This window comes from Haliaeetus leucocephalus, unplaced genomic scaffold (assembly GCF_000737465.1).
Source record: "Haliaeetus leucocephalus isolate CR32 unplaced genomic scaffold, Haliaeetus_leucocephalus-4.0 Scaffold120, whole genome shotgun sequence".
NCBI classification, from domain to species: domain Eukaryota; kingdom Metazoa; phylum Chordata; class Aves; order Accipitriformes; family Accipitridae; genus Haliaeetus; species Haliaeetus leucocephalus.
Genome location: NW_010972556.1, coordinates 2,360,894 through 2,387,714, shown reverse-complemented (window position 1 = coordinate 2,387,714; position 26,821 = coordinate 2,360,894). Strand labels below are relative to the sequence as shown.

General features: G+C 42.4%; 1 protein-coding gene across 1 annotated transcript in view; it reads right to left on the bottom strand.

Annotated features, from left to right (window-relative positions):
* Nucleotides 1–1,746: 1,746 nt before the first annotated feature.
* Nucleotides 1,747–26,821, bottom strand: part of DAB2 (Dab, mitogen-responsive phosphoprotein, homolog 2 (Drosophila)) — a 25,493-nt gene continuing 418 nt past the window's right edge. The window contains exons 2-14 of the mRNA XM_010585809.1: nt 13,368–13,534; nt 12,022–12,161; nt 11,188–11,286; nt 10,754–10,885; nt 8,638–8,721; nt 8,368–8,391; nt 8,047–8,094; nt 7,803–7,865; nt 5,326–5,961; nt 4,341–4,485; nt 3,213–3,722; nt 2,600–2,688; nt 1,747–1,806 (exon numbers count right to left, since the gene is read on the bottom strand). Of these exons, the coding sequence (XP_010584111.1) occupies nt 1,747–1,806; nt 2,600–2,688; nt 3,213–3,722; nt 4,341–4,485; nt 5,326–5,961; nt 7,803–7,865; nt 8,047–8,094; nt 8,368–8,391; nt 8,638–8,721; nt 10,754–10,885; nt 11,188–11,286; nt 12,022–12,161; nt 13,368–13,455 (2,118 nt within the window). The 5' untranslated portion in view covers nt 13,456–13,534. The remainder of the gene's footprint in view (nt 1,807–2,599; nt 2,689–3,212; nt 3,723–4,340; nt 4,486–5,325; nt 5,962–7,802; nt 7,866–8,046; nt 8,095–8,367; nt 8,392–8,637; nt 8,722–10,753; nt 10,886–11,187; nt 11,287–12,021; nt 12,162–13,367; nt 13,535–26,821) is intronic.

Sequence of the window (26,821 nt, the reverse complement as noted above, 5' to 3'; positions counted from 1 at the left end):
TCAAGAGATGGGTGACTACCACACATTAACAGCATCTGTTCACAAGGAATCTAGGCACAGAGTGAAGCCATGATTGTCTTTTTGCTTTCCAACATACTGGAAACATGCCACACTATACCATATGACAAGTAAAACTGAGCAACATCAGGGACATTGTGAGATACACGCAAGAAGCCCATCTGCTTGTTCCATTTGTCTGCCAAGCCATCCTAGTAGATTTCCCTCCCCGAAAAAAGCCATATTAGCAAAGACAACAGTTAGTGTCCAGGACTACCTTAATGTTCTGCAAGAAGTGTTTCAGCTTATCTGACCCTACAGTGTAGGCCTCTAGTACTCGGGACTCCAGCAGTTCTGTTATAGACCCCACAGTTAGTTATTACACATCTATGGCAGAATGGTATTTTTACTTTGAGTTCAATAGACAAGTATTGGATTTTTTCTTCCCCTACCATACAGTTTACACCTTTGTGGCTCAGAGACCAAGTCATATGTCCAGTCACCAATTAGAAACGCATAGAGTCCACTTAACTTTACAACTGGCTGCTGTTGTGATAACAGGCAACTGACCTAGTTGTTTAAAGTGTGGACTTTTAGCTACTAATTCAGTTCCCTGATGTGCAGGCAACACTTCTTCCCCAGGTACATCCAGTTCCTGTATTTTGGGACAGTAAGCACTACATAAAAAGGAATTGTAGTGACCATGTTTACAAGACACATGACTTAGTGTTGCTAAGCTCCTCTCTGGAAGATTGCAAAGAACTAAAGTAAAGTTACCATTCACCAGTTTGAATTTGGGTGTCCAGCATGAGTCCAGCTCTACATTTGCTTTGCCCTGAATTATCATCTTCACAGCATGTTCTTTGAGGGCTCATGTTTCAATCCACCTGGGCATGTTTTAGATTACAGACATCATGGAACAGCAGCAAGAGTGGCAGACAGCAAAGTGAAACATGTAGAAAAATCATGTTGAGAAGAGGTCCAGTTACTACTCCATTTGTCCTTTCCTGGTTATGCCTAGTATGATGAAAAGGACTTAGGGTTAGGATGGCTGTAAGTTACAGTTTTATTGCTTAAACTAGCTTAGAGCCACTCAGAACAAAAACTAAAGCAATAAATAGCAAGACTTGTCTTGTTAGAAGCCAGACCGTATTTCAGGGGAAGACTTAGAGGTGTGGCAGTGGAATAGATTTGCTAGTTTGACAGTTCACATTCTCTAGTCAAGGGTACAAAAGTTTGAGTTACATTAGTTTCCAGTAACAAAAACTCTCATAATAGTTGTTATTCTGTTTTTACACCAATTCACCCAGAGTACAAACCCACAATTATTTAGGGGATTAAACTTCAGAAAGTTGTATGGGGCACTGTGTGTTAACACTCTCCTAAATAGATATCTGAAGGTATTTAGTGAGCCCCTTTGAAATTTATTTGCGGCATGTATTTGCTTATTAACTTTCATCAAGGAAAGGAAATCTAGATCTATTGTGGCCTTGAGATTTAAGTCTGTGGAAGAATAAAATCTGTATTTCTAAAGTGAAGCTGGCTAGGCTTAGCCAGAATGCAGCTATGTACAAGTCTGTGTAGATGTACTTGTACTCTAGAAGTGTTCTTCTAGGGACTGTTTGCCGTACTTTAGAGGAGCATTAGAGCTAAGCCAGTGTAGTTTTTAGCCAGCTCTTTACCAAAGGTTTTCTGAATCAATTTCAGAGAATGAAATAGGTTTCCTTGCTGGTGGAAGACTTACCTGATCTATGCAAATGGGTTGCCAAAAGGATCACCAAAAGGGCCAGAAGGTGGTTTCTGAGATTTCTAAGGAAAGAGAGATCACAGGCTGTTACTGGGTTTCCAGGTTTACCCTGTGTAGCTCTATCTGCTAGTTCCTGTTCCAAACACCGTCTGGAAAGAATACTGCAGAGTCCCTGCTAAATACACATTACCTGTACTGCTTTAACAAGAGAAAAGGGCTCTAAAGCAGTGTTAGCAGTTATCCTAGTCTGAGGCAAGGTATCTTTCAGAAAAGCCATGTGTCCTTACTGAACACTCTTTGGAGCAGAGCCCATATAGCCATGATGAGGTCTGTTTTAGCCAAATGCTAGATCTCTTAGGATCCAGAGTTTACACCAAGGGCTTCAAGTACTGTGTCCCAAATGGAGCGATCTGGTTAAGCCACTTCTTCCCACAGGGGATACTGAACATGGGAGCCTCCTATTTGTTCAGCAAGAGAGCTGCACAGTCTGCACTGCTCAGTCTACTCCACAGAAAGTTAAGTATAACTGAAGTGGAAGACTTCTGCAGCTACATTATTTTACAGTCTTTTGTAGAAGCTCCCAATACTGAAGAACTTCCTGCTAGGGCTTGCAGATTGGGGAACTGGTTATGGGCCCAAGCCAAACAGAATCATACTTTGTTAGCCTTCTTGCAACAAATGCCTTCTGTTAGATTAAATATTAGCCTCAGACATGCAATAAGTTTTGTTCCATGGCCTCTAAAGCCAGAACTAAGTCAGTGCTCAAAAAAACAGGCACTGTGTTTCTCCTGTTAAGAAGAAAGAAGGGTTGTATTTTTTAGTGTTGGTTTGGATTTTCTTTTTTTTACTACTTACAGATGAGTCACTGAAAAGGTCCATTTTAGCTTGACTTTCAAATAGGCCATCAGCTGGCAGCACACTTTGGAGAACAGGCTTTGGTGGTTCTAAGGAAAAGAGATATACTGCTATAATCACTTAACAGCTTTAACAAGTACTCAGCTCTGCCTGCATAGCAACACCAAAGCTCATCTAATTACATACACAAAAAACCCCACACAAGTCGCTTTGAGTGACCCCACAATTTTATCTCTTGCTTGTCCCTCACTGCACTTCAGCTAGATGGGACTTCTAACATTGTATACAGACCTAGTTTACCTCATTCTAGTCAAGTATCTTAGACACTAGATGTCAGTGTTTGGCCACTAACATTGATCAATTCTGTAACATTATTAGGGGACACAGTCCTTCAACCCTCTGTTTCAGTAACCATTAAATCAGATTTTTAGTTCTATCAGAAAGGACTACTGAACAACCATCCCAATTCCTGAGCAGCTATTGAAGCAGAAGAAAAAAAATTTACCAGTCATTTTGGCAGACAACTTGCTAGCTTCCATGTCATCATGACCTGTACTATCTTGAGAAATGTCTACTTTACTACTAAAATAACTGCTGAAAGCTCCAGAAGCACCTGAAAGGCATTGCTGCTCTCCTCTCCTTGCTGGTACAGCAGGTGGCTTTGTCAGCTGGAATTCTTTAAACATTTCCTTGACTTCCTTCATCTCTTTATCACCAAGTGGATCCAGATCAACAAAAGCATCACTTTCTTTCTTGAGCTCCTTCTGAGGGGTAGTTCTAGGTGGTGGCGGAGGTGGGCTAGTTGTCGTTGGCGTGGAAGACAGTACAGATGGTATCTGAGCAGGTAGTGTTGACGATGGGAGCGCACTACTCTGGAAGGATCTTACAGCACTGGATGGCTGCGCCCATGAAGTAGATGGAACTTGTGCTTGATGTGCCCAGAGAATAGGGGACTGAGGGGCAGTAGGCTTGTTCCAGCTTGGCAGTGTTGGAGTACTAAAGGCAAGTGGTTGAGTAAATCCTGTAGGCGGAGCAGATAACATAGATCCAGGAAAGACTGATGCAGCCTGAGTGAAGGGAGGTGACTGTGCACTCCATGGCGATGGATTTACTGGCAAGCCACCTGGGGGAGAGATTGTTGTTACACAGCACTCCAGTGACCTGAAGACCTCAAGCAAGAGTGTATCAACTCTGAGGGTACCCACAAAACATTTTTCATGTACTGTTTGCAAAAATGTGTTGATTTATACTTAAAAGTCAAGTTCTTGGGGGTGGGGGAGGGGAGAAGGAGGTTAACATTTTTTACTTTGCTGCATTCCAGTCCTGAAAGAACAGAATTGAGGTTGATGTAACAGAGGAACATACTTAGTTCTAGCACAGAAGTGACAGATGCATTTGCCATATAGTTACTTCTGTGTAAATTATTATTAAGACTCTGCAGCAGTGTAACCCTAGCGTCTCAAGTTGTGCTTGGCTTACTTTAACCTTGTGTACCTGAAGCAGCAATCTGCTGTCAAAGTTTAAGCAAAAACCCTGTTCCAGTTAAGGATGCAGAGCTTAGGCCTCTATTCACAGAACTTAATAGTTCAGGGCAGACAGAGGAACTTAATAGTTTTAGGGCACATGGATCAAAGGACAAGGCACTACACATGAAGTAAAAGAAAACTAGAACCCTGTTTTAGTGTTACCAGGTATTTTAGACTGGAGCAACACCTTCACTTTGTGAACTAACCTAGACAACCCAATGGAGATGGTATGGTAAGACTGGTTTTGAAGAGGTCCAGTGAACTAATTGGCACAGGTCCTGTTTGTGCAACTGAGGTCAAGCTAACACTTTCTGTAGTTGGCACAAAGAAGTCTGAGCTAAATAAGTCACTCGATGCAGTCTAGAAAGAAAAAAAAAAAGCTTTGTGAGATGGCATGGCAGAACACATGCTAGCATGATCAAGACTCCCTAGTCCAGAGCTACAAGCTTTTATTTCAGCTAGAGCAGAGCAGGGAGCTTTGATGTATCCTTTAGAGACCAAGTATAAAAGAGTTTCAAACTTCATTATGTTCATGCCTACTGAGATGCATGGCATTAAGTAAGTATAATATACAGTAGTCACAAGTCAACAGCAAAGAATAAGACTTAAAGTAACTGAATTATTTGTCATCATAATAAGCTTCCCTCTGCCCCCTACCCCTCTGAACATTCCTGCTCAGTCTGCAGTGACCCCTGCAGTTCTGGCAATGTCAGCAACAGTTTTGCATCATTTGAGTGCAAGACAAATGCAGTTGACCCAGAGCCACCCTGTGTCTAATAAGGCAAGTCACTGAGGTTGCCCTCAGTAGGCAGATACTGAGAAACTACACAGGTTTCTGTAAGCTAGTACTAGTACCTCATTGTTATGAAACCACAGGTTGATGGGCATACAGCTATCATAACAGTTTCTGGCATTTTATCAAGTGTCAATATACATAGCAGCATACTTACCAGACCTTTACAGAAGTATGAAAGCATTAAGGAAGAGAGTATATAATTTAGTGACCATAGCTACTATGAAGCATTCATTAATGTTAGAATATATCATGGCTGCAGAGAGGTTAGGGTAAGCATGGCAGGTAAAAGAAGTAGATGCGTTGTGAAGCTATTTAGCTAGTTACACAGTATGATGAAAGAAAAGCTTCTTTCACCCAGATTCTCCCAGTAAGAGCATGCATATCACTTTTTTAATGTTGTTCACCTTGACAGACCTCCTTCCTCTTCCTGGCTTGGTACTTTGTGGTGGTGGGCTAATTGTTATAGACTCATGTGACACAAGCTGGATATTGCTTTCAGAATCCAGCTTTACTCCATTCTGCAGAGATACTTCTTTGGAAGGACCTTCCACAAACAGGTTTGATGGGGCTTTAAGAAAGCCACTTTGTTCTCTCTCTGGTACCCCATTTGGAATTCTGGCTGCAGGCGACTTACTCTCAAGTGGCCACTGGCTTGTTAGTGCTTCTTGTTTGCCAGTTCTATTAGAAATCTGGTCAAACTGTTTACCAAAGTAGTCAGTATCACCATTTGAAGCACCATTACCCATGGGTGTCAAGGTACTCAGACTTTCCTTCTTCCGATCAGGAGATTTTAGAGAACCAAATGAAGGCAGTGCAGATTGGTCTGGCTGTGCAAAAGGATCATCACTGAAAGGGTCTGGGTTAGGTGTGGGAAAGAAGCTGAGACTGGCAGAGAAAGAACTCTCAGGCAAGAAGGGTGTCTGTGGCTTTGGTTGTGGAAGAGAGGTTGTGATGTCATTCAAGAAGAGATCCTCTTTTGTAAAAGTCTGTTTGGTCTCAATTTCAGAATTTAGATCCACTAACAGAATCTCTTTAGCTTCCTATTTGTTCAGAAAGAAAAATAAAATTAGTTTTATGTAGGACTTGCTGCATAGTACACAAGCTTGATCCTAGTATCCAATACATTATACTAATAAGTATTCAATGTCACAATGAAGTTGCACTAAAGCTTCCTCTTATAAAGTCACTGGGGCAAGCACTGCTGTCTGTGGTCAAATCACAGCTACCTAGTTACAGAAACTCAATGTTAAAAGCACCTCTTCTAAGATCCTTTAGTTAAATATCAGATACTTATTCTACAGCCTAGAGACTGTAGAGTCATCAAGCACTAATTACACCTAGGCTTTCACTGGAGTCAGGAACCCCTGTTTGAATTCTAGTCATTTGTTTTGACAAGTTGTGAAATCACACTGCCTTAGTGTGACTTCAAATTGCAGTCTCAGCTTCAGAGTAAGATTGGAGAGCTATTTGACAGTGGAAGATGTTAACATGCCATCTCTCCCACCAAGCAGGCAGTAGAAGGGTAAGACCTGGTCACTAGCTGGACTGACAGCACCAATTGGATCATGGCTGATAGCAGCTTACAGTGCCAGAATAAACTGGTAGGATTTTGGGGGTCATACTGAGCTATGACAAGGTTTATGCACACTTCTGTCCAGTTGGACCACATCTTGAGCTAGGGCTACTCATCTAGAATGGCCACAAGTCCACTCTGAGGGACTTAAGGATTCACCTGTCCTTAAAATGAACTTCAGCTTTAAAGGTCTTTAGCAAAGTTTCTGTAATAGCTTTCATAGTAGCAGAGGCATGTACTGCTAGCACATATTTCTAAGACATCTGACTAGAGAGGTGGGCCCATGTGAAATTCATGAAGTTCAACAAGACCAAGTAAAAGGTCCTGCACCCGAGTCAGGGCAATCCCAAACATTGATACAGACTAGGCAATGAGTGGGTTGAGAGCAGCCCTGTGGATAAGCACTTGGGAGTATTGGTGAATGGAAAACTGAATATGACCCAGCAATGTGTGTTCACAGACAAGAAAAGCCAATCACATTCTGGGCTGCACTAAAAGAAATGTGGCCAAGTTGAGGGATGTGATCCTCCCCTTCTGCTCTGCTCTCGTGAGACCCTACCCAAGTACTGTGTTCAGCTCTGGGGCCCACAGCATAAGAAAGACATGGACCACCTGGACCTGCTTGAGCAGGTCCAGAGGAGGGCCATGAAGATGATCGGGGGCTAGAGCCCCTCCCCTATGCAGACAGGCTGAGAGAGTTGGGGTTGTTTAGCATAAGACAAGAGAAGGCTCCAGGGAGCCTTCCAGTACCTAAAGGAGGCCTACAGGAAAGATGGGGAAAGACTCTTTATTAGCAACTATAGTGATAGGACAAGGGGTAATGGTTTTAAACTGAAAGACAGTAGATTTGGATTAGATATTAGGAAGAAATTCTTTACTGTGAGTGGTGAGACACTGGAACAGGTTGCCCAGAGAAGTTGTGGATGACCTGACCCTGGAAGTGTTCAAGGCCAGGCTGGATGGGGCTTTGAGCAACCTGGTCTAGTGGAAGGTGTCCCTGCCCATGGCAGGGGGGTTGGAACTAGATGACCTTTTGGGTTTCCAACTCAAACCCGTTCTATGACTAATAATATAGGATTATCTGTCACACAGTCTCAAGTGAGCTCTGCTGGCTAAGAATGACATTAGCTACTCTACTTAGTAAGTAGATACTATTATAGCCCTAAGACACTAGTACACTGATGATAGCTAGACAGGTGTCTCGGTGAAACCAGAAACCAGGACTAACAAAGTAAAACCAAATCTTATTACTAGGACTAGTTTGCTCTCAAAGCAAGACTTAATACAACTAAGCTAGATTCTACTTACTGTGGGACTGCTTACATCAGGAGGTGTTGACATATCCCCAAACAAGTCCATCTGGTCAACTCCCTTCAAGCCAGAAATATTGAAAGAATTTGTATCTGTTAGAGTTCTTGCATGAGCAAGAATCAAGCATTATGAACATCTAGTGTAAACACATGTATAAATACTGCCTTTTCCACACAATGTGGAGACAGACAGTTACGAACTCCTTAATGGCATCAGCATAAAGTTCAGAAATTTAACCTACCGGTTTCATTTTGTCAGCCTCATCAGCAGGTAGTGCTATGCTACCATTCTGTAATAGATGGATAACAATGTCAGCAATAATTGGAATATCAAAACTTGCCTTAAGCAAGGGACTTGCAAGCTTCAAAGAGCAAGCGATGGAAAGAGGAAGTACAAGGGAGATCACTACTTATTATTAGTTCCGTAGGCCCCTTTTACTCCCATTCCAATGTAATTGGGCATCTGACATTGCCTCCATAATGCTGGCAGTGTAAAGAAAGTCAAAGCTAGTTGTGCTGCAGCAGCATACCTAATTAAGTGAGGGTGAGTTGGAATGGCTTACCTCAGTCTCACTTGCTTCTTCACCCTAAAGAAGAAAAGGCAGCTTTTAGTACTTAGACATCATGTAGATTATCTAAAGCCTTTTGCTTTGGAGAGCTTACTAGATCTAGGAAGTAATCAAGCTGCTAGTACAACTACCAACCAATAACTTCAAGTGATCCTGGACTTAAACCTCAGTGTTAAGTCTTACAAGAGCCCAAAAGCCAAGCCAAAGCTGAAGCAAGCTTTATTTCTATGCAGAATCCAATGCAGTTTCTTTAATTTTACTCACCTTTTTCTTCTCATCTTCTTCATTCTGTTTCATGTTATATATTAGTTGGAAGAGGTCCTTAAGATCAACAACCAGAGGCTCAGCCTGGAAAAGAATGTAGCTTTTAGGCCATGTACTACTTCTCCCTGAACTTCTACTGAAGCAAGCTGTGCAGCAAGCCAGACTTTCCTAAGTGGTGCAACAGTAAGGTTGAGACAACAGGAAAAGCAAGATTTTAAAAGGACTGTCTAGCCTCCACAGAAGAGAGCTGATACAGAATCCAAGGGTAATGGGGCACAGCCAGCTTGTAACTGTTGTTAACTCCACAGGGAAAGTGGCTGTATATGTGCTAAACCTGCTGTGTTTTTGCTAAAAAGCTTGTAGCACAAGACTTCCTTAGTGCATGGCAAATCCTAATCAGATTTCCTCAAAAGTGCAAAGCTTATCCAAGCTCTCTGGTACTCTCATGAGAGGAAAAACATTATGAATCCGTCTGTTTTCTATGAACTCCAACACTGAACCTGGAGAAAGCTTCTATACCCAATACTACATCTATTTTAAACAGGATGCAAATAGTAAATCAGCAAGACAAGCATAAGGTAAGATTATCATCACCTCAAATGCATACAGTAGACACCTGCATTAAATGGTATCTGCATCAGGATGAAAACTTAGTGTGAATTAGAAAGGCACTGCATTCCCTGCACACCCATTAACGTGAATGTTTTGAGTGGTTGCTGAGATGGTGGCATGTTCAGCTATACCAATTTAGAACTTTTGCTTGAGGCATACAGCAGTTGTGTCAGTGCCTATGATAGGACAACTCCCCTTGTTCAGCCACTGCCTTTGGCTCAAGCAGAGAATCTGTTGAACAGATCTCACTGTTTGTATCTGAGCATCATCCTCTCAATCAAGGTATTTAGACATGCAACTGCAGGAAAAGCCATTTCAAGGGTTATCAACTTTGACAAACAGTACAGCTGCAGCAGTCTAGAGCTGCACAAGTCCTTACTTCTCAGCTAGACAAGTCTGTGTCAAAAACGACTAGCAGCAAGTCAAGAGCTATCTACAGCTTGGCTAAGCTTGTAGGCTGGCAAGAAGCACCCCATGGTGAAAAGCTCTAAGAGAAGACTCCACTCCAGAGCACACACAGAAGGCTTTTGTACTTAATCGACAATTCCAGTGAAATCAATACAACACAGGACTCTTATAAACTAATAAAACAGGCTTAGGAGAGGGTGTTACAGTTGTTACTAAAGTAGTAACATGCTCCAACAAGAAGCCCCTCAGTCCCATCTGTAGTGGGTCTGAAGTTGCCAACAGCTTCTCCAGGAGGGCATGTAGGAAGAAATTACTAGCTTTGAAGTCTTGGCTCATCAGGTCATTATAATGACTATTATAAAGACATTATAATGACAAGCTAATAAATGATAAATATCTAACTTAAGTTCAGGTCATTTAGAATTACTGCTGAGTATTATGCAGTTTCCTAAGTAGCTTGTTTCCAGTGCTGCTTATGTACAGATTCTCTTGAGACAAACCCTGAATACAGGATTTCTGCATGGGGGAAACCTAGCACAGAAGAATTAGAATCCCTTCAAGAAGTAACTCTAGGAAGACCAGACCTGCCATTCACTCACCCCAGAAACACTATTGCAATTGAGTAAGTCTGTTTTCACTGCTGCACAAGACAAAGCAACATGACAACTAGACTAGTGGAGTTCTAACATCATCCCTGTTAATTCCAAGTGAAGCTCTGCCTATCTGACTCAAGAACTAGCATTCTCACTGACAGCAACAGGCCACTGTACTGGAAAGCCCATGATAATGGCTCTGTTCATCTCACTAATGATTTCCATGGTGCATGGACATTTCAAGCAAGGTTAATCACAGTAAGCAAGGCTACTTCAGTGTTTTTATTCCACAGACTACAGAGAAGCTGAACAAGGTAGAAGCCTCCGGCGATACGTTCAATTCCTACTGCCCGCCTCTAGGAGGGGAGTCCATCCACCTGGGCTGGTACTCCCCTATACCTACCTCATAGGGCTACCAGTAAAACACGACACCCTTACCACATGTTAAGTGTTTACACAATAGCATTATTCATAGCAAGTGGAAAAGGGTTTCTGATCCATACCTGTTGTGCTGTTTTTATGGCAAAAAATTGGTGCTGGCCTTCTCCTCCACATATGTAGCCAAAAGCACGATTGTCTGTTACATCCCGAGCAATAAAGGAGATTTTATTTACTGGATGGTCATATTCTATGACCTAGAATTGGAAAAAAAACACCTATCTGTTTAAATTGTTGGAGATATAATAGTTGCTCTTATCTGTAGTTATAATGACTGAGACTGTTAGAAGGGTTCAGTTCAAGACTCAGATTTATCAGCTTTTGACTAACCACAATAGGATGTGGCAGGAGGCTTCAGCATTACAACTCATTTCACAAACCCATTTTAGTATGTGGAAGGGGGGCATGATGCCATTAAGAAATCTAGTTCAGATTGGTCTACCTTCCAAGCACCTCATTTGCTTTAAGAATCACAGCAAGAGGATAAGTCATATCTTACCCCAGTTCTCTCATCTATTATCTTGATACCAGAGAGGGATATGTTCACCCAGATCTTCTGTTTGTGTTGACCCTGGGAACGGGAGGCCACTGCCATTCCCTAAAGAGGATGAATATCAAAGTATTGATGAGACTTGTGTCAGATTGAGCTTTAACTTGTTTCCTTACATTCCTCTTGAGCCCATGGCTATGAATGTACTAGCACTAATCTAGTTATTCCTATATAGCTGTACAGTTAGAGCAGCATTCCTCTTGCAACATATGCCTTACTAGGTTTGAAGTGATACCTCAGAACTAGATTGTGTTTCATGTGTAAATATTTTAGAGCTTTAAAACTTATCTTAGCTCACAAAACTGCTGCAGTAGCAGCATGTTTACCAGCCTTCCTGGCCTGACTGAAGCTATGCGAGTGTTCTGCACCCCAGAAGTAATCATCTTTGCTGCTGCAGGGTCTCATTTATTCTTTGGTTTATCTGATCTCTTGGTGTCACTACTGCCGCAGGATGCCAACTTGTGCTTTGAGGTCTGTTAAATTGCACAGAGTTCCCCCCTCCCCATCCAAAACCCAAGCTCACTATTTGTGATCAAGTTCATACTATTAGCATCCATATTGGATGCCTGTAAGAGACTTAAAGGAGCGGTCCCAAGCTATTAGAGGAATAATGTTCTTTGAGCAAAGGCTTACAGCTTTAGAAGTAACATCCGACTAGGATGGTGCTGTTATTAGTGTGTGTTACCATTAAGCTGTTACTTTGGCACAACTTCAAATACCGTTTGATCTGCTTTCTGAAGGCTACCCAGAAGTTGTTCCTTACATGCCAGCTCAAGCCCTTACCTTCAGCTTCATCATTGAATCTTGACTCATTTTGTCTCCTCTTGCCTCTGGGACATCATCAATGCCAATCAGTTTAGCTTTGTATCTTACACCATCACCTTTGAATCTGGCCAAGAGAGATTCATCTGTCTTTTCTAGCCCTGGAAGCAGAGAAAAGTTGTTTGTTTGTTGGTGTTTGGGTTTTGTGGGTTTTTTTGTTTGTTTGTTTTAGTTTGGGGGTTTGTTTTGTTTGGTTGTTTTTTGTTTGTTTTCTTAAGAAAGAAATGTCTATATTGTGACTTTGAGATCTTTGAAAAATTATATTATATAAGTACATATTAAAACTGTCCCTTGAGTATAGCTGACTAACAACCCATAGTCCTAGTACTGTGTGCACTGCAAGAAAGTTACTCTTTAAGGTCACAGTGCTCTTGCAGAATCTGGCCTCTGTTCAAAGAGTGGAGCCCAGTGCTTAATGTTTGGGAACTTCAGAACAATTGTTTGCCATATAAAAGACTGAAATATTTATAGGCAACAGCCAATTAGATATAAAGTGCTAAGCAAAAACACCAAGCAGAGGTGGTACTTTCCATGGCCATAGAAGATGCTCAATAAGCCTTTCTGATGCTAGCTCCTCATTCTGGCGTAGTCAGATCTCTTCTTGTTGTGCAAGAACCTCCTAGTTCCTGCGCTAGAACTTTCTATCAGCATCACCATTTCTACAAGTCCTGGTACCCCCATCCCTGTAATCACTTGGGATTTTAGCTGATTTACTTTTTCTGCTGTTCCTGCTACTTCTCAGAATTGCTTGTTTTTCTTCCCTGCATGCTCAACATACTCTGAGTGTGTACCTAGGTATCTATTTCTGTATGAGGTAATTCTATTTACATGACCTAATCTATCAAAACATTTATTATCTGATCTACAGTAATTCTCACAAAATGAGCTTTCTAGCTTCTCTGGACTAGAAGCTGTATCTGTGTCTAGCATATCACTCCCTCTCTGGAAGTAGGGGAAGAAGCAAGTTCAGGTTCAGATTGACAGCTACCTGGATGATCCTGGATCTGGTCACCTCCTCAGGGAGGCTTTCACTGCTCTGGGCTTTTGGTGACTTGCCAGGCTCAACAAATAAGTCATTTAACAAGTGCAACTGAGAGCTTTATAACTTAAAGCTAAAAAAACCAACAAACCTTTCAAGGTAAAAGCTTGCCTTCTGGTTAGATTTATTTTACTAGCTTATTTACTCAGTCTTCCAGTCGGCTTGAAATCTCAGAGTTAACTATGCTGTGAGAGTGATCTTAGTTTTAGGCAAGTGCAAAAGATTAGGGACACTGACTAGAGGTGTTCTAGAGGTAAGCATTTCTTACCTTTCTTTTTTTCCTTCTTTGAATGTTGTGCTTTTGGTGGAGCCTGTTGCTCAGGCTGGCTGGCTGTAGTTTCAGCTTCAGTGGACATGATGGGATGGTCGTCAGCTATGCTTGCTGTAGTTTTTAAAAATCCAAGTAACAATCAGTAAACAGACACAGTATTTTACCTTGAAGAAGAAATATTCTTATTAAACCTGTTTAGTCCAGTTTTGTTCTGCTGAACACTGAAAGTTTTAGTAGTGATCATATAGGAAGTCTGACTCACTGACTATTCATCTCAGGCTACAGAGAGCATGAAGTTATGGCCACTAGGTGATGAACAGTCACCTCAGTAATACCTAATCAGTAGACCACACTGACCTAATTCCACAGGCTGTACTTGCATCACCCTGTTTTAATCTGTCAATCTTTAGCTTTTTACCCTTTAAAGCTATTTATAGAACCTCAGACATTTGCTCTCTTCTTCAGCGCTGCCAGCTGCATCTCTGTAGAGGATAGGAGGGAATGCAAGAAACATTTGCTAGGTTCTCTTCCAAACACCCATGAAGATGGCACCAGAACACCTCAAAGAAACCAGTAGATCTTATTCATGTTTCTATAACTAGCAGAAGTCTGAGGTTATACCACCCAACAGGTAAAAGCAAATAAATTCCTTGGGCTGCAGACAGACCATTCCAGCAAAAATAAACACAACAAAACCCCAAACCAAACCCTACACCCTTAACAGTAATCAAGTAACCTGAGGGTTTTAAAAAAAAAACACCTGCAAGTTAATAGAAATTGTTGACTAGTATGACTTGACTTGTAACTCTATGCTATGAGACCCTTTTGCCTCTGAGATGCAAGATACATTTAAAAAATAATCTGCAATCACCATGTTTTGTTCCTACACAGCTGAAGCATTGATTCACACTTACCAAATACAGGGACTCGTATTGTCTTTATAGAGTTCTGAACATCATCTATACCTGGCCAGAAAGAACTGGGCATTCACTTCTGCTACAGAAAACATTCTATGAATCTTCTGTCTGGAGTACTGGAGTGGCTTCAGTTACTGCTTTGAATTTTAGGGTGACAAATGAAGCCAAGAGTTTGTTTAGATGATTAAGTAGCTGGGCTACCCTCTACTAGTAATTCCCCCTATATCCAGGCAAGCAGCCACAGACCAAGCCACCCCTATTATCCAGCACACCATTTGAGACATAAGTGCTGAAGCATTCCACGTCCTCTAGCATTAGAGGTTTGTAATTCTTAATAACCTATTCCTCATTTGCCTTAGTCACAGCTAATGATTTATCCATTACTTGGAAGTTACTTTCAGGGTTTTGCTCTCACTCCTGCCTTCCCCTCTTCCCTCAATTCATTGCTAAGTCAATAGCTATAGACTGACTCATCCAGCTTGCTACTAACAGTGTAATGGATGTCAATGCTTAACTGATTCTTAACCTAGGAAGAACACAAATTCCTAGGTCTTAAAGAGAGAATTTCACCCTGAAGGCCTCCATTTCCATTTAGCTAGAAGGAAGGCCTTTAGGGAACTAGCTGTTAATATAAGTAAAGTTAGATCTAGCTGCTTACCAGATACTTTGTGAATTGCATTTAGCATTGCTCAAGTAAATCAGAGATAAAAGTGCTCATGGGAGAGATCTCTGGCAGCTATACCTGTTCTCCTCTGTAAGCAACTTACCTGGCCACAGCTAAGGAACATTTGATGCAAGGGAACAAAGGTGTTGCTGTGAAAATTTCAAGTGGTTCTGAGTAGAACTAGATGTCAGAGGAAGAGTTGATATAGCAACCCATGGTTATTTAGGAAATGTTATCACTAGAAGAGTGGCTTGCATGCCCATTCTGACAAAGGAGCAATGGGGAAACTATTACAGCCAAGAGGGATTTTGCAGGATACTTGCACCAGTGCTAAAAAGGAGTGTGCCCACTGAAAACCACACATTAGGCAGGTAAAATGAAGCCAGCTGAATTCTACTCTAAAACTAGATTAGCTTGCCTGATGGTAGTTTTTTTGGGTAGAGATAGTCTTTAGACTTCAGCATAATGAGCTTCTCCCTGGATTTATCAAGTCCTTCAGAAACAGGGAGGAAGGAAAGACAAAGTTAAGGTTGAATCATTAGTTAAACACCCACCCGCATCTGGAAGGTTACTGTTTAGAGAACAGAAGGAAAAGGCCTGGAGAAGAACAGAGCTAAGACATGCTCTCTAGGAGTCGTGTCACACCTTTAGGACACTGCCCAGCTCCATCCTGGAAAGGAGAAACAACAACCTCAAGACACTGAGTCCCACCTCTCAGTAATTCTGCTTCCCCAATTTAATTGGTAGAGCTACACTCAGCTCTGGTGTTATACAACCACAGTAAGTATCTCAGTCTGAAGTAAAGTTAAGAGGCAATAACAAGCAAATAACCTAGGGAGGAGCAAATATGCACAAGCAAGACCTCACTTCAGCAACTGTAAAGTGGTAGAAATCCAGATGGGCAGTTGCCATCCTTAGACTCTAGGCTGTCTCCATCCTATGGAAGCCAGACCACTTATTTGTATAGAGCCCCAAGGTGGAGGAAGATGGGCAGGGGTACACACAAGTCTGGCTGAACCCTCACAAATACCCCATCTTACTGTGGAGAAGCTCATTCTCAATGATAACAATGCAATTTGAGAAGGTTAGTGAGGGCTTTCTGGACAGCTTACAGGACATACTCTCCTATCTGAGGTCTGGCACAGCTCATCTCACCTGCTGAGAGTTCACAGTACATGACAGTTATTTATCGTACCTTTGGAGAACCCAATGTCTTTGGGAATCATATCTCTGGAGCAAGAGAACTGGCACAACTAAGAATGCAAGAATAGACAAAGGCTGCCTAATACATGTTCATATTTTAACTACTTCTTGACATCGTAGTTAAGCCACAAGACTAGCACAAAACTGCCTCAGGCTTTACCTTAAAATTTCACCAGAGTGGGGAGCAACATTATGTAGCTTGAGCTAGCAGTAATCTAGTCTGCTTGCAGTACAAGAGTCTCAGCCACAACTAAATTTGGCTTCTGCACTTTAGACACAAGTTAAAGCTGTGAAAGGTCTTTGTCGCACTTAAGTTTGGCTTATCTTAATGGAAAATGCTGGTGTGCTCTACATGCAAATAACTAAAATGAAGCTAAAGTCTTCTGTTTGTAGTTCTTGCTTGGAAGCTTCCTTTCACAGTACTCAGTCCCTTAGTATTTCCTTACTCAGACTGCAGGAGTAAGGCAACAAGAGTCTAGAACTGTTCTATTACACTTGAATTCTGAGTCCACCTGAAAAGAGCCATCTAGCAGTATGGCAGGGTTAGAGATGCATGTGCTTTTATGCAAGGACACTATGCCATTATAACTGAAGACGTGACTGAAGAACATGATCATTCCCACAGCAGCTATGTCACCAGACTGTTAAATGATGCCTTTTGAACCTTCTCCATGTAGATAAGTCCATTGCTATCACCACAGCTTAATTACTCTCTATGCGATTGTATGGCCCATTTTAACTACTATTCTAAACGCAGTATTCCAAAAGTTTTAGACTGCAGATTTATGGATGTTGCTACCCTGGGACAAGTGTCCCAAACCCTTGCCTGTATCAGTAGATACACACCACATTTTGCCCACCCACTTTTCAATTTACTCCGGAAAGGGCTTGTTAAAATACCACTAATAGTATCTTCCTTTTTTGCTATATGGACTATCCTGTGAAGAGCAAGTACTGACCACTCCTTGGGGAAAGGCCATTTCAGGCCCTCAACGTATAGGCCTTGACATGAACAGTTACGTACTGTTTCAAGTCAGGCAATTCTCCATTCAAGCATTGTACTTAATTTTCCACACATCTACCCTGGGAAAGTCAGTCTTAAGACTTCGGGCGTACTGTGCTCTTGGTGTCTTCTCTGAACTCCCTGCAAGGAGAACTGTTGTTAGTGACAAGTTGTCCTTGAAATACCTGTTTCTTAGCAAGACTTGAAGCACATGCCAAACAATTTTGTTAAGCAACATTTAGTTTCCCTTAAGAGATGCTTTCACAATTATTCCTTATTTGAGCAACATGGTAGCTACCCTTAGTGATTATATTTTTGTCCTGTGCACAGGGGATTAAGAATATTCATTATGGCTGTAGTCTGTCATGGGATTTAAAGACTGGACAATAACCCTCAACCAACAGACGGGCTTTTCCCCTCAAAGATAATTGCTTCAGTGTTGATGAAAGCTTGCCTGAGAGGAGGTTAGGGACACTGAAAAAGTCAGAGGCAAGGCAGATAAACTAAACATATGCTCAGCAGTCTAATACTTTGTCCTTTTCACAGGCTGTGCTCCTTCTTTGTCCCTTGATTCTGCAAGTACATGATTCAGCTTAAAGAGTTATTGCATGTAAATATTAACCTCAAATTAGAATCTGAGAGGCCAGGAGAAGACAAGAGAAGCTTTTACTGCCAACTGCAATATAGCCTGTTAGGATGAAGTTGTAACCAGAAGCACAGCAATAGTTCAAGTGCTGAACATGCTTCCAAGGCAGGTTGTTCCCTCCTCCATACCTTCTTGAAGAGTTAGTCAAGTTCTTCTTGTTAGAAGGCTGTGTCAGGACCTGCACAATGTATCCTTAGAAATATCTCTAGCCATCAAGTTCTTGACAGAAAAGCTGTTTTCAGAAGGCTGGTAAACAAGCTATCCACTTGAGTAAATTCAAGACTTCAGTTTCGCAGGCTGAGGAAATAGACTAAAGGCTAAACAGCAATACAATGACTAGCAAGAGTTAAAATTGTAAATCCAGATACATTTACCAACAATGGAGTACCCTGACTAGCAGCATTCTACCCACATTAGACATATAATAGTGCATTTGTGTGAGCCCCTGTATGACTGACTTACATTAGCATCTAACAAATCCCTATGCGCATAACTGACTATCACATTTTCTGCCTAGTTCCTGCTGCAATGGTAGTGCCCCAAGTAGCCTTGAGAAGCACTAGGCATGCATTAATAAATCAGAAACGTGGATGTACTATTCAGACTTTTGCCTTTTAAACAGGGTCATTCATGCCAAGGAGTCAAATAAAATATCAGCTTAAGTGTTGTGTTTCATTACTAGAACACCCATTGCTTTAGCATCTGACAGTGTCTAAGAGTTCAAGTTGAATAAACCTTCTGTAACATGACACAATTACTATGAATTAGATGGAAAATTCCAGCTGCTTGTTCTGATGCAAGCACTACCATTAGTTTGTTTCCTCTATTAAAACAATCAAATTAGTCTGTTAGAAACTAGCATAGCCAGTGACTAATATACATGAAAGATACTAGCCCTACCTATAGGTAGGTTATTCCTGGTATGTATTGTTCACACATATACATAACAAGTACCTGCTAGAGGACAAGTGATGGAAGAGAGTTCACAGACAGCTTGGGAACTGTTCCTTTCCAGTTTATGCCGTGTCCGGAATGCAAGAGCAGCATCACTTGCCGGAAAGATGACTGAATACAGGCTCTTACACTGCTAAGTCTAACCCAAGACCCTGTGGTTAGTCTTGTAAGAGCAACAACTGAAAAGGGTGTTGACCTATCTTGCCTGGCAAGTGATCTGTCATTCCTGCAATCAGTAAAGTCTAGATTAGTGATGCCCCCACCACTCAGTTTCTCCTGTGATTCCTTGATAGCAGGGAAACCAAGACCAGTGTTTTCAGTCTAAGTTCAAAAACCCTGTTTAACTGTCCTGTTTAGGCCACAGTTAGAAACATGATTTGTGGTTAAAAGATCATTTGCTTGGTATTATGGCCCCAGTTAAGCCAGGCACTTGGCCTGTTGGCCAGAATATTTCTAGATTAGCAGGATTTTACTTGAGGGAACTTCTTTCATGCAACTTGCTTTAAGCCCTGTTTGATATTCTGTCCTCTCAACTAAGACATGGATCAATACTTCGCTCAGGTATTAAGGCAGCCTTATGCCAAGGGCTTCCTCTGCTAACAGGAATACCCTTTTGGAATAAGCTACAACTCTACTTACATATTGCAGGATATGGGACATAGTCCAGCTGTCTTTATCATATACAACCAGTAATGAGAAACAGGGAAGAGTGACATTCATGTGCTGAGTGGCATAGAAGTGTCGTAATGGACACATCAGGGAATACCTCCTTCATGCTTGCTGCTCCCTTCCCCAAGAACCAACTGCAAAGTAGATAAAGATCTTAGTACTCTAATTAGCCATGTCAGCTACAGATGTTGGCATGTACCATTGCAGGAGCAGGATCATGCCTGTGAAACTACCCAGGCATCTTACTATTTCAGTCAATTTGCTAACTGCTATTTCATCACTTGAACAGAACAGTCTGTTCTCATCATATCTGTGCATCAGTGTCCCCTGAGCTGTTTGGTCTTCAGCAAGACCATAGACATTCAAACTAAGCTCCTGAAAGTGTTTTTTTGCACAGTTGAATCACTGGAATCACAGCCAAGTGAACATCACTAAGTTAACAGCTGGAACTGAACAGGTCATTCAGTTCAAGTGGTGCAATTGGACCAGTACATTTTGCCATTGTACTATGCTTTTGAGCACATAATTTCTGATGAGATAATTAGTTAATTCTCAACCCAGCTACCACACTAGCTCTATTTTGGATTTTCCTTCCACTTGCCATGGGAATAAATACAGCTGTTGCAGGAATATTATAACAGAGGGCTCAGGAGAAGTCATGACCAGTTTAAACAAGCTGTACCTGACTAACAACTTGGAATGATATAAATTAGCAAGTATTGACCTCTGCTTACTTTAAAGGAAGAAAGAGAAATGCTTTTCATGAGCTAGTGCTATCTGGTTCCCTGAAGACTTAATCTCAAGCTTAAGGGAACTAGCACTGTCATAGTCTGTTTGATAGCTATTCTTCCACCAGGAACTTCAGTGTCCAAAGGTGATGTCCAGTCACCTAGCTAGTGCACCTCAAACTGAGTTGTTCCAGAAATAACACAGCATCTTGCAACAGGTCTTGGTAGCAGCCTTTCCAATCTCTGTTCACCATTTAGCATTCCAACCTACTAGTTCATTTCTTAGATTAAGAAACCCCTTCACTCTTAGTACCAGCAATATCAGCATCTGAACTCCAGAAAGATTGATAGATATCTCAGCATGCTATTTCTTGATAGAGAGCTATTCAGTTGGTAACACAGGCTTATTATTAGATTATATATTTATATTACCCACAAGAGGTTTCTTTATATCAGTCTTCCAGAAAGACAGCATGCTAAGGGGCCAGTCCTGTATACCACTCTCTCCAGTTTCCAGTGCTGAAGCCGCATAAATCAGTGGCTCCTGAGCCATAGTTCAGTTGTCTGTTCTAGCTATTGCTCAGGAAATCATCACCTGCCTACTCACAGAATGAGGAATCTCAGGCCACGCGCCTGCAGTACATACCACTTGAGCTTCTGTCAATACTACTTGTTGAGACTCACTGGATATACCAAACAACCTGGAAGCAAAGCAGTTGTTAGTCAAGGCAGCTAGTGTTTACTCAGATGCAAACTAGTTTGAACTAGACAACAGCTCAAACACTTCATTTCCAACTGTACTCCTAACTCCCTCCTGCCTAAAAGGACTGTTTCTGATCTTCTTACCAGTTAGTATAGCAAAGGACTCTTGCCAATAACCATGCTTTTCACTCCCTTCTTCAGAGCAGGAACTTGACACATATTGAAGCTGTTATCATAGGTTATTTCAGCTGCATGCTGTTAAGTGTCCAGTGCTGGCAGAATTATCCTTCTTTACAGTTTGGGTGTGTGCAAGCTGTACTGAGAGAGATTGTGTATGTTCTGTATAGCCTATGCTAACTCTAAGTGTTCTCTACTGGTTCACAAATGTATCTGTATGAGCAACAGGATTTTGGTGTATTATTCTTGTGTTCACCCAAGCTAAAACCACGTAGTCATGGCCACAGTGTCAAGTACTGCGGTTTGCTTAAGCAGCCTGATGATCCCATGAGCCAAAAACCTGTCCTTTAAACATTCATTTCAGCAGTATTTGAAGAACCGTCCTCCTAGCCCCCAGCTACCATATGTCTCATAACATAAACTGTTGTAGCAGTCGTTGTCACAGGAGTCACCCCATACTGTCTCTTGTAACAGATGCAAGTTACATTCATTTGTCATTAGAAGACTGAAGACAATTCTGTTTGCACCTTATGAAGCCAGGCTCTTCTACAGCAATTTCAGCCCTCACTTAAGCAGTATGCTTCATAATGCCTAATACAAGGCTTACTCTTGCCTTCAAGATTAGTCATTACCAAGAACCCCAGCTCTCCCTTGTATATGCAGCAAGAAAGGCAATGAATAACTAAACAAGACAAATCTAAAAAGGTGGTACAAAAAGATCTATACAAGAGCTAAAAAAGGATTAACCAGGATTTTCAGAGGTCCACTGCAGCTCATTCAGTAGCTGTCCTAGTAAACAGCTAGTCAAGTTTCACAGATGACTATTCTGCAGTAAGTTCACCTATTGGTAAATGTAGTTACACATATTTGTGATTTACATTAGAGGAAGTTTACATTATTGCTCCTAAATCCAGACTCTAAAGTAATCCTGACCAGGCTTTCATTTTCAACCTCTAAGATGGTCTTGATACCATATTATGGGGATGCCCCATCCACCAGAAGCATGCAAGGACAAGTGCCAGCCTTCTATCCTGCTCTGGACTTTACCTTTCATCAGCCGGGCTAGAAGCTGTTTGCAAATTGATCTGCTATTCAAGCTACTAGAAAACTAGTTCTCACTCATATGGTGATCTTTGTGCCCTCCCTTAAAGCACAGCTAACCCTGTTCGGAGAGAGCACAGAAGATGTCTGTGAGGTAGAAACACAGGCTGCAATATTAACACTACATCCTTAGTATTCCAACTTGTCTTGTCCCTTCCTAGGAAGAAAGTCTCATCCATAGGCATTTTAGCCATAGGACAGGTGTATGAGACTTCTCACAGGAGAAAACTTGATGTTGTGTGACACATCAGCATTAAGGGTTGAGTACACTGTTGGAGAAGCTAGGTCTTAGTTAACACTTTCATGAAGCCTCCTGACTTCATGGTAGGTAGGTAAAGGTCTATTGTCCTGTCTCTCAGACCTACTTGTTCTGTTCAAGAGATAAAGTATTTCACCTCTCACCTTATTGCTTAAGGATGCCGTATGAACTGACAGAGCAGCAGGAGATTCAGCTCTAAAGCCAATAGTCTGTCCTTAACTGGCCCCATAATATCTGAGCTTTGAGATTTAAGGTGACATGCACCAGCTATGATGCTTTATTAGAAGCTTCTAAAAGATAACCAACCAACCAAAATAACCAACCAACCAAAAATCCCACAGTTTAGAGTGAAGGTCTGCAGGGTATTTCGGCTGAGACACTTCATCTTCAGGCACTCCACAGCATATGCAAGGCACATCCTTTCAGAAGAGGGGAAACTGGAATGGTCTATGCTCCCATCAACCAGGGCTGACAACAGATAGATGGGAGAAGATGCTTTGTTCATCACTTAGCTGTCCAGCTCCTATAAACAAGTTAATCCTGTTGAAACTGGTACCTCTTGTTTATTGACTAGGCCTGCCACTATGCTTCATCCAGCTTCTCTGTAACCCTGAGACCCTTGAACCCACACACAGCCTCAAAATCAGGTTTCTAAAATCAGTTTGTTTTGTCAGTTATGGTACTTAGACACATTGTTCTATCCGATTCTTCTAACACAACCCCCAGTTGTATTTCTGTGGAGTCCATGCTGAGGTAGAGGAGGAGCAGCTTATGCTTGGTTGTGTTTCACAGCAGTAGCTCATTAAGACCTCTTAGCATTTCTCCTCCCCTCCCCCAGAGGTAGGGTCTTGATTCTACTAATAATCCCTTAGTCTACATGCAAGATCTAGGTTTTTCTCAAAAGTCCTTGCAGATTACAAGTTACCTTCATGCTATCCCTTCATCATTTCTTTTGATAGAAACTAGCCAGCAAGCAGGATTTGCACCATCAGTACTGTTTCCAGAACAAGCTGGCTTTCTCTGGATGTGGAATTTAGTGCTTCGTTATCCAAGCAAATTCGTGCTTCTGTAGTGCTCACATATTGCTAGCCTTGCTGAATAAAGTCCACAAACATTCCCAAGAACTGGATTAACCCAGCAGGTCACACAAATGTCCTAGTACTGTAAAATTCACCAGGAGAGAAGAGCATCAATAGGAGAAAAAAATCTGTAGGTTTGGCAACAATATTCAATGACTACAGCATATTATGCACTTTCATTTACTTCATATTTTAAGCTATGGGTTTTATCTCAAACATCCTGTCCAGACAACAGCCCTTGATTCCCCCTTCCTTGACACCAAGTGCATTTATTTGCTTTACCACAGAGACAAAAATCTAAGAGCTCCTCTTGCCACCCTTTGCATATATTACATTCAGCTGTTTATAGTGCTTCTTTCCATATCTGCTTGTGATGTAAAGGCCTTAAGCAAGACGTATATCCATAGCAGCTACTTGTCTGCAGTCTCCAATAATAGGGTTATGCAGGCACTTTGGCAAGTAATGCTCTTCTCAATGATAAAGTGGGTTGTGTACTGCAGATGCATAGAGATACTTGGAAACATAGCAGAAGGCACACATTAGAATGGATAACCATCTCTACCTTCAGAAAAGGAAGCTGATGCCAGATTTTTGGCATTTGGCCCATCCTTCCAACTGACAGTGCTGAGCACAACCTCTGGTGCTCAGCCAATAGCTTTGTTTCAAGTAAGAGCACAAGAGATGAGAAGTATCCTAAGTCACAGGACTATCAGAGTAGTGCTTGTCATTCTCCCAGTCTCCTGTCTGCAGTGAAAAGCACACAAGACCCTGTTAGATTCCCCTCAGCAGAACCACCTCTTCATTTAAGACTTGGACCACCTGGCATTCACTCCACTTTACACTGAGCCTTCCTATACCCTAAGTCATGAAGTTTGCTAGTTAAGCTGCTGTTCTGATGGTTCACCTGACATTCATTTAGCACTCACATCCTCCTTACCCATATTGGGTTTGTGTGGCAAGGTTTTGGTAGTGGGGGGTTACAGGCATGGCTTCTGTGAGAAGCTGCTAGAAGCTTCCCCTATGTCTGACAGAGCCAATGCCAGCGAGCTCTAAGACAGACCCATTGCCAGCCAAGGCCAAGCCCATCAGCGATAGCACCTCTGTGATAACAGATTTAAGAAGGGAAAAAAGTTGCAGCAGGCACAGAAACACCAGCTGGAGAGAGGAGTGAGAACATGTGAGAGAAACAACCCTGCAGACCCCAAGGTCAGTGAAGAAGGAGGGGGAGAAGGTGCTCCAGGCACCAGAGCAGAGATTCCCCTGCAGCCCGCGGGGAAGACCATGGTGAGGCAGGCTGTCCCCCTGCAGCCCAGGGAGGTCCAGAGCAGATATCCACCTGCAGCCCAGGGAGAGAGGACCCCAATGCTAAGCAGGTGGGTGCCTGAAGGAGGCTGTGACCCCATGGGAAGCCCATGCTGGAGCAGGCTCCTGGCAGGAGCTGCAGATCTGCAGAAGGAGGAGCCCACGCTGGAGCAGGTTTTCTGGCAGGACGTGTGACCCTGCGGGGGACCCACACTGGAGAAGTCTGTGCCTGAAGAACTGCAGCCCATGGAAGGGACCCATGTTGGAGAAGTCCATGGAGGACTGTCTCCCATGGGAGGGACCCCACGCTGGAGTAGGGGAGAGTGTGAGGAGTCCTGCCCCTGCAGAGGATGAAGCAGCAGAGATAATGTGTGATGAACCAGCCCCAACTCCCATTCCCCATCTCACTGCGCCACTAGGTGGGCGGGTAGGTAGAGAATCTGGGAGTGAAGCTGTGCCCAGGAAGAAGGGAGGAGTGGAGGGAAGGTGTTTTGAGATTTGGTTTTATTTTGCATTACCCTACTCCAGCTGATTAGCAATAAATTTAGTTAATTTTCCCCAAGTTGAGTCTGTTTTGCCCATGATGGTAATGGGTTGAGTGATCTCTCCCTGTCCTTATCTCAACCCACAAACCCTTTGTTATATTTTCTCTCTCCTGTCCAGCTGAGGGGGGGAGTGATAGCACAGCTTTGGTGGGCACCTGGCATCCAGCCAGGGGTAACCCACCACATTACCACTTCTATCACTTGGTTCTCCTCCACCAATTGCAAACTCTAGTGCATTACTATTAATAGAAATTTCTGCTTTAGACTTGACCACATCCTCAGAACCTTCTGAGAATTTTGTAAACCTGATTATGCCTCAGGAACCATTGTGTTGGATGCAACTGCAGTGATTCTTTGAACAGATATGGTGGATGACTCCTTCAAACAATCCCCTTCTCAGCTGAAAAGATTTTCTTTGGATTCTGATTTGCCTCTCCAATTAGCCACCTACTGCCTCACCCACCTCCTGGAAAGGTCCTAATGGAAGCTGATCAGAAGACCTGCTAGCATTATAACTGCCTAACAAGTCACTATCAGACACAAGGACATATTTTCAATTTACCAGGGCCTGGTAAGTCCTCACAGCCAGCTACAATACATAGCTTCATAATTACTTTTCTCTAATCAAATCAGCATCTCTATCTCACCTATCTACACAGGTGTTCCTATCCCTAAGTATACATATGCCCATTCCTTAGCATGCAATGGTCAAATCTAAGCCTGCATGCTCAGCTCAGATTTGGTCCATTTTGGGCAGCCTTTTTAATGGAAGTTACAGAAGACTTCTGAGGCAAAAGACGCAGCATTTTAAGGTAAACTACCTTTGTTAAGAGAACATTGGACCCCCCCCCCAAAAAAAAATCCTACCTGACCAGTGGATTTGCATGCTTGTCTGGTAAGGGTTCAAGTAACCAGCCTCAGCTTATCTGAGGGGCAGAAACTCTGCTACAGAGAAGTCCAGTTGTATTAGCAACAGCTGCATTTATCTTACTGTTCTGGCAGTAAGCACCAGCATTACCCCAACATAAGTGTCATCATATGATGATCATTAGACTTTAAGTCTCACCAGCTGAGAAGTCAGTTTCTCTCACAAGGTAGAAGACTCATTCCAGTTAATACTGGACACCTTTAACTATACCCATTTACCACAGACAGAAGTAGTAGTCTGAGATTCAACAGCCAACAGAGGGGTGCCCAGCAAGGGTGCTCCATCCAAAACCAGACCAAACCCCTACACCTGCTTCACAGCATCCTAACCCGTTCCTCCTCTCTGCTACTAGAGAGATTATTGCACATCGGTTATCTATATGAAATTTAGGTTTTACATAGCTTTTTTTCCCCCCGCTCCACTCACAAAAATGAAAACGCACGTTTATTTCCCTTCGCGCTCAAGCCGCCTCAAGGCGCCGGTCCCGCCAGAGCCCGGAGCGGGACGCAGGCGGCTTCCAGCCCGCCTCAGCCGGGACACGCTCCCCGCAGCCCGGACCGGGCAGCGCCCAGCT